General features: G+C 33.4%; 1 protein-coding gene across 2 annotated transcripts in view; it reads left to right on the top strand.

Annotated features, from left to right (window-relative positions):
• The window catches only part of LOC150093796 (uncharacterized), a 544,781-nt gene that overhangs the window by 412,498 nt on the left and 119,116 nt on the right, over positions 1-13,167 (top strand). For both annotated transcript variants that reach the window (XM_090413179.1, XM_090413180.1), the window contains exon 19: positions 872-1,000. In XM_090413179.1, the coding sequence (XP_090269305.1) occupies positions 872-1,000 (129 nt within the window). The remainder of the gene's footprint in view (positions 1-871; positions 1,001-13,167) is intronic.

Raw genomic sequence — 13,167 nt, 5'->3', positions numbered from 1 at the left:
TTTAGTTTAATCCTTTATCCAAGTGTGAGCAAACAAAGTTTGCACCTGAAAGTATCTTCAGGACTGGGGTAAGGTGGTACAACCACCTTACCCCAGTCCTGAAGATACTTTCAGGTGCAAACTTTGTTTGCTCACACTTGGATAAAGGATTAAACTAAATTTATTATAGAATAGTTTTTCATGTTTCAGTTTCTGAAGCTGGCTGCCCTTATCTGCTCTCCTAAGGATCCACACTCTCCCTCTCTGTTGCAGGTGTTTACAAGGTTTCTTATTCTTGCAAATTATGTTACTGAGGTGAAACTGGGAGATCTGCCATCATATCTATAGTCAGTCTGGTCTAGCTGGCCACTTTGTGGATACCTTCCACAGAATTAAATGGAAATATAAACTTGTGAGACTTCTTAGAATCAGCAGCAGATTTGTTTAACTTGCCTAATCTTAAATAATAAATAAATTTCACTCTTGGGAAGAATTAAAGCTTCCCGAGATTTGGGAAGGCCTCCTAAGGCTAGCCAACAACACCCATAGAAGGTGCCCCTCTTAGGACTTGGGAGTGTTCAGGTAATTTTTTTTTCCAGTTATTGTTTTGGGTGTTTTTTACAATTTTATGATTGCATCCCTGACAATGTCTCTATGACTGAGATAAAATATAGTCTCTCATAAACTTCTGTTTTATTATTGCTTCGTGCTGCATTCATTTCATGAAACCTAATAATGAGATTGCAGAATGAACATATATATCTTTAAAGATAAGTCTTGACAAAAAGTCTAATTAATAAAATTTAGTGATCAAGTACATATATTCTTTCACAAATCTGCATAATATTAACTTTATATAGTATTATATATGTATATATTTCATGTATTTTAGCTTGTCCAAATGAAACCTTTGGACTTCACTGTAAACAGCGATGCAATTGCCAGAATGAAGGGAAGTGTAGGCCAAGTGATGGTGCATGCCGGTGTCCTCCTGGATGGATGGGTAGAAGATGTACAGAAGGTAAATTAATTTTTTTTCAGGAATTAAAACTTCGTATATTGAGTAATATTTTTATATTTTATTTAGGGACCAGTTGTTTTTTTCTTCAAGGAATTTGAGTTTTTACCCCCACATTTCAAAAAATTAACTGCAGAACACACATTTTACGGATAATAATACAAATGTTAGGTTTTAAGGCCATGTGGAATGTTTTCTGTACTCCCTCTCACCTAAAAAGCCTCAGTTCATTGATAGGTTGAAATCACCATCAACGGACACTTGAAGAATGGAAACTAGCTACCCACATGTCGTCAAAGTTCTCCCTACATAGTCTCCTTGAGGAATAAACGGCATTAGAGGATGTTTTTTATAGTCACAATATTTAGTAAAGATGGCACATAAAAATGGAAATATATAGACTTGCAGGTACACAAGAAAGTTTATTAATAAGGTATATAACTGAACTGACCATTCAGAAATGGTATAATATTAGTAACAACATATTTCAAAAAAGATATGAACCATGTGTTATTGTATAGTACAGTAGATGTAAGATTGCAAATATACAAAAAAAATACATTCTTGTTCACAATTAATAATGATCCAATTTTCACAATTTTTTTTTTAAAAAAAAATACCACCAGTTCAAGTTAAGGCAGTGTAATAGAAAACAGTGTGCTGAAGGCACTGTCTTATAATATTTACACTGACAGTGATGTAAAAGGCAAGTTCTAAACCAGATTTCTTTGGGTTTTTTATAGATGATACACGAGAGATATTCCCACGGTCTGTTCTCGACTGAATGACCTGTTTGTTCAAAGTGAGAGAGAAAATAATTACAAAAAAAAAAACTTTGTGATATATATATATATCACAAAGTCAGGGAGGTTATAATGTAACCATAGAGCTAACTTGATTATCTAACCTAATCTTTGTTTCACAAAACACAGTAATTTAACACCTCTTCCTGGTAACTTCAGTTTTACAACACCACATTTAATCCCTTGTCAGTTCAATATGATTCATTCAGCATGTATCAAACAAACTAAGTTACTACAGTAGAGATGTGTACTATAGCAAACATCATTATAAGTAAATGATGTGCTATAACAGACTATGAAAAAATCACAGCCCAAGTCCATAGAACCTAATGCAATACTATTATAAACAGTAAAAGCTCAAAACTTCATGATACTGAATTAAATTTTGTAGCAAATGAAATTTGCTACAATTGCTATAGCAGATGAAATTTTGAGGAAATAAAATGTGTGAAACAGAGAAAGAAAAAAAAAAAGAAATACATTGACAACAGAACAAAAATTATTGGCATGAAACATACATGAAGCACACAGAATGACTTTAAAAAAATACAAATGTTCAATATTGGGAGACATAAGAAAGAACTAGAGTATGAATATGAAATATATCATGTAGCTTAATTAATGTCGCTTACTTGAAATCTTCATAATAAACCAAATATGTGTAGACTGTACCATTAAAATTAAAAATTTAGGTGACAAACTCAAATTGTAAATCAAAAATTGAGAATTTTTACTGTATAGGTAATGAATCCTTCAAACGCAGAATGATGTGATTTTTTAATTTACAGTTCTGAGAGAACAGTGTCAGTTTATACCAACTGTATAACATTGAGTGTCTGACCAATTAGGAAGCTTTCTTCTTCCTTTTTACGTATTAGGCCTACTGGCCTGTTATGGAGCTGTTCTTACCCTTCCAAACCATACCCGTCCCTAGGATAAGGTGGTTATGCCTTCAGGTGTATCCTGTGTCTGTAAATGCGTTCACGGGGCAGGTTTGCCTGTTGTGGGGGACGAAAAATCTGAGTTTCTGGGTAGGGGGAACCTACCTCTGTATAAGACATTTAATTGTGCTAGTCATTTGTGTCTTCTTCCTCCTCTTTGTGAAGACAACTAGTTAAATTATAAAGTTGACTGTTGTTGTTCTCAGATTATTTTTGATTTTAATGGTGCAGATTGCACATATTTAGTTTATTTTGAAGATTTGAGGTAAGTAACTTTAATTCAGCTAACATAAATTAGCTAAAAAAAAAATAATTTGGATTTTTATTTTTTATAATTTCCTACTCTTATAGTTCTTTCTTGTGTCTCCCATTATTGTTTGCATTTGTAATTTTTCATGTTTTATATACTTTATGTATGGTTGTTGCCAATGTTCTTTCATCAGTATATGATTTTCCACCATTTCCTTTGTTCCGTTTTTTGACTTTTTCTGTTTTATTTTTCACAAATTCTTTATTTTATTTCATGTAGCATGCTTTGTTCTGTTTTCTGCAATTTCTTTTGTTCTTTTTCCTGTCATTTCTTTTATTTCATGGAATGGATTGGCGGGGGGTTAGTTATTTTCCCCTTAAACTCACTGTAAGTGCAGTCCACTAATGATCTACATCTCTGGTTCTAAGTATTCACTATAACAGGAATCTATTGTAATTATAACTACATCCAAATTCTGTAACACTCACAAGATGAGTCTTTTCATATTCAACCTGATATTACTTGTACCATCCTACAAAGTTTACTCATTCTAAGTTTTTGCTATCTCTTCTTTCTGTGCAGGCAAAAACATAAGAATGTAAGAACTTGGTGGGATGGTCAGTAGCATCAGGTTAAATAAGGAAAGACTCGTATGGTGAAAGTACCAAATTGTGATGTGGTAAGTAATTACAATAGACACCAGCTATAGCATACCTCTAGTGACCTGAGATATAGTTTGTTAGAGGCAGAATTTTTTTGAAATTATTGAAAATACTTAGAATTGGAAAAATGATTAAAAGGAATAAGAGATGATAAAGGTGACATGAAAACTGAAGATAAAGATATCCTAGATATCTTGAGTAATAACTTTGAAACACTGTTTAATGAAAGGAGTAGAAGCAAAATGGCTGCATTCCATAATTCAGAAGGCATGGTCAGAAGGTCAAATTCTAGGTGTTTCGAGTAGATCTCTCTCATCTGTCTATTAAAAAAAAGAAAACTAATGTGAGAATTACAGTGGAATTTTCTTGCTGACTCTTCCAGGTAAGATTGATGACAGTATGAAGAAACTAAGAAAAATCATCAAAGGGAAACTTGGATTTAAAACTAGTTGCGTTCAGGATGAAATTTTCATTTCATAACAGATACAGTTGTTGAGAAATGATGCAAATTGAACAAGAATCTGTTTTTAAGATTTGTAGATCTGGAAAATCTGAAGGCTTTATTTTAGAAGTACAAAATGGACTTAGAAAAGGATGATCATGTATAGACCTGGCCTTTTACCTTAAATTAATAATAGAGAAAAGAAGAGAATACAATTTAGAAACACACGTTACATTTATTGACTTTGAAAAAACATTTGATAAAGTTAAAAGAAGTATTTTATTTAACATATATCACAAACATATAATATTCTAAAAACTATCATAAGTATATATGAAAATAATTAAATACAAATAAGATTAAATTATGAACTATCATATCCTTTCAGCAACTTTTTTTAATATTTATTTGAATGAAATTATAATAAAGCGGAAGAAAAATTTCCATCAAGGTATTATAAACTTTCTCCTACTGTGAACTTAAACGCACCTTTTTGCTGATGATCAAAGATCATGGAATGATAATATCAACAGAAAAATCAAAAATGATGGCCTTTAAAGGACAAGATCCAATAAGAACTAAAATAGTAATAAACATGATTTTAGAACAGGTGAATTCATTTAACTACCTAGGATATATGATTACATATGAAAATGAAAAAGATATAAACCTAAAAATTGCAAAATATTTAAAAATTAACTTTATATTTAAACCTAACCTAGTTCAAAAACAATGTATACAGTAGGGCTAATGTATTGTATAAGTATACAATACATTAGCCCTACCAGTCCTATGGATGGAAGTGAAATCTGGACAATAAAACAAAAATACAAAGATTAATAACTACTGAAATGAAGTTTATGAGAAAACTGCAAAAGTATACTCTGTTCGATCACAAAAGAAATGAAGAAATTATAAAAGAATTAGGAATCAATAATAGAAAATATTAAAAAATATAAACATAAATGAATGGAACACGTTGAAAGAATGAAATCAGAAAGATTACCAAAACAACTTTTAAATTACAAACCATTAGGAAAAAGAAAACCACGAAGTCCTCTAAAGAGATTCATTGATGACTTTTAAGGCCAAACAGGCCACTCTAGGCCTAAATCCTTGAAAAGTGTGATGATGATGATGATATCTGGAATAGGTATATAAGGGGACAGGAAGTGGGTATAAATGGTATAAATTGGACATTATATCAAGCAATACATAGTCTATATTTGAGTTGTAAGTTAACAAGCAGTTGGGATTGAATGAATTATGGGAAGAAGATGATTTCATGATAAATCGGGAGAGAGACAAGGGTGCACATTATCTCCACTGTTATAATCTCTATACAGATCATATTATGAAGAAAAGTAGCATTAAACCTGATGTTAAAATTGGAAATGTTAGTGTCAGCTCTTTATTTTATGTAGATGAGGATGTACTCCTGAATAAATCCAGTAGAAGTCTGCATAATTCCATTACTAAATTGATTAACTATTATAATTGATTTGATATAAAAAAAGACTATGAAAATAGGCAGAAACATTGAAAACATAAATTACTTCGTGAATGGAGACCTATAGTACAATTAAAATATTTCAGCCTTTTAGACACAATTTTTAGTGAAGATGGAAAATTAAATACAGAAATAGATAAAAGAATAAACAAAGGTGGTATCCTTGTGAAGTCAACTGAATAAATTTATATGGAATGAGAGAGAAATTTGTCAAAGCAGTAAACAGTATACATGACAGTGTTCAAACCAAGTTTAACTTATAGATCTGAGAGTTGGGTTAGAAATAAGACAATTAATCAAAGTCTGGAGACTACAGATGAGATTTCTGAGAAAAAATTGGTGCCCTGAACTGATGACAGAATTATATTAAAAATAAAGATATTAGGGAGGAACTTGACATTGTTAGCATTCAGGAATGTGTAATCGAAATCTCAAGTGGTATGGTCGCTTAGAATACTGAAGCAGGATTCACAAAGCAGATGTTTGATTGCAAAATATCACTGAAATGACTCAGAGAAGACCAAGATCTAGTGGACTGTTCAATTAGAAGTGCCCTGGGAGATCAGAATGTATGATTTCTAACATTTATGCCCAACCTTTCCTAAGATAAACATACCAGAGCATTAGTTCCTCAGCTTCTAAAAAAGCTTGTTATCTGGAATAGGAGAATTCTTTTCTGCTTAAGATGCTATTTCAACCCATTCATCTACTAACTCTGTATAAATCCCAAATGCACTCAGCCTTAGAATATTCCTTTTTTGGAATGTTGCACCAACAAACCTTCTTAAAAATTCTTGATGCTATCCAAAGGAATGCGAATTGTCTGAATTACTTGAGCTGTTTTTCTCACATATGTTCCACATAAGCATTATTTTGAAAAGTTGGGACTTGCATTCACTGGGGAAATGATATGGGGAAGAATGTTCCAAAAACAACAGAAGTATATGGAATGAAGGAAAAGAATGAGAAGTTGGTTCAGAGGGTTTGGAGGTGAACAGTATATAGATGTTGACCAGCAACTTCTCGTAACACGACCACAGGAAAATGCAGGAATGGTGGCAGCCATTTTCATGGTGCAGAATCTATAAAAATTATCATCATTGTTACCATCACAGACCTTCAGAGAGTCAATGACTCATTAAAGGAGACCATACATCACCCACACTCTTATGCTCATTCATGAAAATACATTCTCCACTTTAACAGGCAGACTTCTCTGCTCACTACTCTGTGAGAGAAAAATCTTAGAAAGATTTTTCTAAGAATTTTCCTTTCAAAAACTAAAATAAATTCTCTTCTCTTGTTGTAATTCTCCAGGTTTCACATCCATAAGTAACTTATGAATATTGATTTATATATTTTTACTTTAGTCTTCCAATGAATATGAACCGAGTACCATTTGGTACTCAGTTCGCAATGATAAACATTCTCTTGTTTACAATTGTCTGCAGTCCACATAATCTCAATCTATCCTCATAATCTGTATTCCATAATTCTAATATCATTTTTGTAACTTTTCTTTGCATCTGTTCCACATCTTCATCACCCCCTTGGAGCCTGTGAGATTCAATCTGTGCACATCAGTCCAAGTACGATCATATCACGGACTTATAAAGAGGCAAAATGACTTACTTATCCTTACACATCAGTGTTCATTGAAGTTAATTAACCTGAGTTGTATTTACTGTTTTTTGTAATATATCTGCATTAAAATTCAGATATCCCAAAAATTAAAAATATAACTTGAATTAGTTAAGAAATTAGTAATGCAGCATTAGTTTGTCAAGTTGTTAGTTAAATGTATGTTGCAAACAAGATGATTTGAAATGTTAATTGTATTTTTGGCTACTGAAGGCTTGCTTAAATGTGTAATAAATTTATTTAAATTAGATTTTAAAGCATAATTATAATTTTGTATGAGCTGTCAAAAAAAAGTTAGTAATGTTGGTGTCATTTATGTGTTGACAAATGTTTACAAAATGTTAGTGACAAGAGAAGTGAATGTTACTGCTGTATTCACATTGTGAAAATGATTACATGAACTTACCTTGGGCATAAAAGATTGTGCAAGTAAAAAATGTCATTAATCCCTTTTGTTTCCATAATGAAATACCATGAGTTGGCATATTCAAAAGAATATGAGGTCTCATCAGTGATCTCATCATCTTATATAAACATGTAAGAAAACTCATGTAAAAAAAACTTTTCATTTAGAATTTTTGGCTAAGTATCGTAGGCGTCATCAGTACAGGATCGTAGAATGGAAATTAAACAATAACAGATAATTCTAAAACTTGCTGCCTGAGTACTAACTTAAGATAACTAAATAAGGTCAATAATTTTCTAACTATTAAAAAAAAAAAGATATATATATATATATATATATATATAAACAAAATAAAGTTAGGAACGATAGCAGATTTAAAAACTACCATCTCCCGAAGGAAATAGACATAGACCATCAGATCTGTTTAAGTTAGGATAGTGAAGTAAAGTTTCACACATTTCTTTATAAAGACATTCTGTGAGGAAACAACTTTTATGAAGGCCTCTTGTCTTGTTCCAATAAACTCTGCTTTGCATTGATAGCATGTTATGCAAGTTCAGACTGTTCAAGCTAATGGTATTTAATATAAGACTAGTGTTCTTCTAGATGAATAAAAGCAGATTTTCCAGTTTGCCCAAAATAAGATAACCCAAAAGAGCAAGAAATCTGGTAGACAGATGCCTGGATAACTGAGATGTGGAAGCTTGTCCATAGGAGAAGCAAGAAAGGTGGAAATTTTTTTGGATGGGGCAAAAGCCAACAAAAATATTCAGTGGTTTTCAAACTTTCACTATGCATTCAATAATGCTCTTTGCACATAAAGAATAGGAATGGTGCTTCTGTATTGGAAGAGGTAGATAAACCATAAGTGTTAAAAACATTTTTTGATGAAAGAATCCATAAAACTATTAGACAAAAAAAAAAAAAAAAAGATGGGAGTTAATGTTATAATTCTTTCTATTGAAATTTGTCTTAAGAACATAAACAGTGAGCATGATGTACTAAAGTCTTAATACTTCTAACTGTTTGACTAGAATGCTTGTGATATTAGCCAACCTGGTTGGCTGAGTAGTTAGCATATCTGCTCTCCAGCGAAATGGTTGCTGGTTCGAATCCCGCTGTGGGGATGGATGTTTGTGGTTGAAAATACTAGGGGTGGTGGTTGGCAGTAGATGCCATTGGTGTAGATGATGAAGGTAGTTGCAGGTGATGGATTGGTGGAGATGGAGAGTTGTAGAGTAGGTGCCCTCCCTCGATGAGTCTTTGGACTCCCTGGAGGTGTTACATAATAATAATAATAATATTCAGCATCAATATGACAGCCTGTATGAGTCCTCTTCCATTTGGTTGACGAAGAATTAGATCTAAAAAAGCTAATTGTTTACTTCTTCTTCTAAGGTGAATTGGATCCTGGGATGAAATGCATTTAATTTGGAAATTGCTTCTTCTAAAAGAAATTTTGTTCTTCTAAAAGAAACTGCTTTTAGAAGAACAAAAATATTATATTAAATAACATGAGCCTGAATGGTCTGGACTTTGGAGCATAGATCTTATTGGAACAAGACAAGAATCTTCCATAAAAGCCGTTTTGTCACATAACATCTTTATAAAGAAACGTTTGAAACTTTTTACTCCATTGTCCTAACTTAAATTTAATGGTCTACGTCTAGCCCCTTTGTGGGTGATAGTACTTTTTAAAATCTGCTAATCTCTCCTAACTTTATTTTGTGTGTGTGTGTGTGTGGTAATAATAATATAGTAATCTACCTTTTATCCAACCTTTAAAACAGCCTTCACATATCCGAGCCTTATATGTCAACGGCAAAAATTGCAATTATTATGATAATTGAAGGGTCTCATAAATGGTGTGTGTGTGTGTGTGTGTGTGTGTGTGTGTGTGTGTGTGTTTATAAGTGTGGAAATTATTTACCTTATTTAGTTATCTTACATTATCAGGTGGCACTTTTAGAATTGTCTGTTATTGTTTAATTGCTATTCTGTGATCCTCTACTGATGATGCCTATGATACTTAAGTGAAAATTATACGTTTAATAGTGTTTTATGAGAAGGTTCTCCTTTTTATATTTTTTCTGCTATTGATTCTACTTGTTTTGTTTTGAAATTATAATTAAATAAACTTTTCTGCAATGCAAAGAAAGAACTTTATCATTCCAAGCCTAGTGCTGAAAGTAGCAATGGTAGTAGTGCACAATGATGGATTTCAACAGAAGTGTCTCAGTTGCATTTCCAAACATGCACAGAAGTGAAAAGAATGTTGCTAAGCATTCAGCTGTTGGGAAGTAGGTATGGAACATAGGAAGAGAAAATCTGTGGAGTTTCTGTTTCTTCGATATATGAAGACTGGACAAAAATTAGAAGAAAATTTAGAAATGAAAGACTGAGAGAGGTTATCCTTGTATAAAGAGATAAATGAAGGTTTCATAGTCATTAATTCATACAGGATTTATTTCAGTTAAAGCTAGAAGGAACTTTATTGTTTTCTGGCTTAAATAGAAATAAGCTCAGTCTGATAAACAATATCTAACAGCTGATATGGTTTCAGTTATTCTTCAGAAGCTTTCAGAATTTGTTCTGAAGTGTTAAAAACTCTTGATAAGGGTTTTAACACTTCAGAAATGTTGAGACTTTTATGGAAAGTTAATTCATTTTAAAGTGATCGTTTGGTTGATATGGTATGTAGTACTTATTCAATGAATTTTTCTGCTACTTTCATATAGAAAGTGAAGTTACAGAAGCACCTTGGATGAAGACAAAAATTTGGAAAGATATGTTTTCTTGCCAAAGTTAAATTGGCATCTTCAGCAAATTAATACACTTATATTAACATGTACATGCAGGCACACTTCAGTAAATGAGAATAAGCAGGAGAAATAATGTCACCTGTTCAGCAGAGGTGAGCAACAAATTAATATCCTGTCAATTCAAGACTGCCACCCCCCCCCTTTCTCGGATATATGGACTTGCTAAAATCCATAAATAGAATGTATTGCTACACTGCTGGCAACACTCATAAAAAAACTCAGCCCACTTTAAATCCAGTTTACAAGACTTCATCCTCCTCCACACTGACTTAATGGCCAGTTTTGATATCTCCTCCTTATTTATGAATGTTCGAGTTAAAGTTACCTTTATTGGGTAATATTGTTGCTATTTGGTTCCACTCATAGACAGAATTTTGACTTCTCTGATTGTATGCCATTCCTAAAGTTGTGAGAAGTAATTGCTGTTAACTGTAAATATATATATATATATATATATATATATATATATATATATATATATATTTGTGTTTTAAATATTGATGTTTTTTCCTTTCCTTTAGTGTTACACGGTGATCAGCATTCATTTTAGACAAATTATGGATGCTACAAATTGAGTAAGCTCTTCAATTTTGTAGGAGGTTTAAAGGTGGCTTTAAGGTTGTATTTCTGTAGTATTCTGTTTATTTTATCTGATGTCCCTTTAATGTATGGAATGGGTATAGTTTTATTGTAGTCTAGTTTATCTTTGTTTTTTAGTGAGGGTCTGGTAGAGAATTTTGTTGATAGTATTTTGGCTGTAACCATTTTTTTAGGAAAGTATTGCTGATAACTGTAAATTCAAATTTTAAACAGTGAAGGAAAGACTGCCAGAAGGAAGACGTGTGACAAGTACATCTAGAAACAGAAGTGTGTTCTGCATTTCAATCTCAATTGTGAACTGAATGTGTTTGTATTGCTTGTTTAGGTGGCTGAGGAAAAGTGTCTAATGTCTGGCAGCCATGGGGCCAGAATGGTGAAAACATTGTCAACATATCTAAGCCAGACTTTGGGTTTTAATGGAGAGGAATCTAGAGCATGTTGCTCAAAATATTCCATATAAAAGTTAGCAATGGGGGGAGGATAATGGTGATCCCATGACTGTACCTTCTTTTTGTAGGTAGAAAATGTTTTGCTACCCAAACCCAAAGTCTGGCTTAGATACATTGACAATGTTTTCGCTCTCTGACCCCATGGCTACCAGACATTAGACACTTTCCTCAGCCACCTAAACAAACAACACAAATGCATACAGCTCACAATTGAGATTGAAATGCAGAACACACTTCTTTCTAGATATACACTTGTCACATGTCTTCCTTCTGGCAGTCTTTCCTTCACTGTTTACCAGAAACCGACACATTATTATTATTCAGGCCTCATTGGAGTCAAAAGACTCATCGTGGGAGTTCCTTCCTAAGAAACACAGTCTATCAAGACTCATCAAGGGAGGTCCCTCCTAGGAAACACAGTCTATCATACCACTCCTTAAACTCATTGACCGGTCTCACTCTCACCACTATATCAGGCAATGCATTCCATGGTTCAACTACCCTCCATGCAAAGAAACCACTCCTCACCCTCTTTCTCACAGTTTCCTTTCGTAACTTCCAGGGATGGCCCCTTGTCATCACTCCTTCCCGCTGTTCAACCAAGCAAAAGAACTCTCCAGTGTCAACACTGTAACCACCTCTCAACAGTTTAAAACTCTCAATCATGTCACTTCTCCTTCTTCTATTCACCAAACTTTACAGTTTGGTGAATAGAAGAAGCCGATCCTCATAACTAACATTGTACAGTCCTGAAACCATCTTTGTTATCCGCCTTTGTACCCTTTCCACAGTTAATTTATCCCCTTCAAATCCTGGGAATCAGATCTGAGAACAATAGTCTGAGCGTGGTCTGATCAGAGTCTTATACAACGGAATGATAACCCTTTTATCTCTGCAGGTCAGTGTCCTTCTCATTATTGCAGCAATCCTCTGTGTTACCTTCACCACCTTTGCAATATGTTCCCTAAATTTCAGGTTTCTATCAATCATCAACCCCAGATCTCTTGTCTCCCCTACTTCCTCCAGTTTAACTCCTCCTATAGAGTATGCAGCGTCCCAGTGATGTGTCCCAAACCTCAAGACCTTACATTTTGCTGCATTAAACTGACACCTCCATTCATTTGCCCATCTATCTAACCTCTTCAAATCCTCTTGCAGGGCTACCACATCTGCACTATTACTAATAACCCTTCCCAGCTTCGCATCATCTGCAAACAACTGAACATCTCCTTGCAATCTACAGACAATGTCATTGATATAAAGGTTAAACAATATAGGTCCCCAGTACTGAGCCCTGTAACCTTCTGCCTCCTTTAAACTGTCCCACCATACCCAACTCTCTGATACCTATCGTACAGCCAATCCTGAATCCAGTTGACCAATCTGACATCCGGACCCATGTGCTTGAATGTCAGCTTATCATACGGGCCAATATATACGCATTAACTCCTACCAACACCCAACACAAAAACTAGGTGTCATTAATTCTCTAAAAAACAGGGCTTTGAAGATTTGTCCCAACAAACAAGTGCTTAAAATTTGAATTTACAGTTATCAGCAATACTTTCCTAAATGGTTATAACCAAAATACTATCAACAAAATTCTCTACAAGACCTCACTAAAAAACAAAGATAAACTAGACT

Source organism: Typopeltis vanoorti, chromosome 23 (genome assembly GCF_054136105.1).
Source record: "Typopeltis vanoorti isolate ZY-2024b chromosome 23, IOZ_Tvanoo_1.0, whole genome shotgun sequence".
Classification (NCBI taxonomy): Eukaryota; Metazoa; Arthropoda; class Arachnida; order Uropygi; family Thelyphonidae; genus Typopeltis; species Typopeltis vanoorti.
The sequence above is the reverse complement of the archived record's forward strand: the minus strand, read 5'-3'. Positions and strand labels throughout refer to the sequence as shown.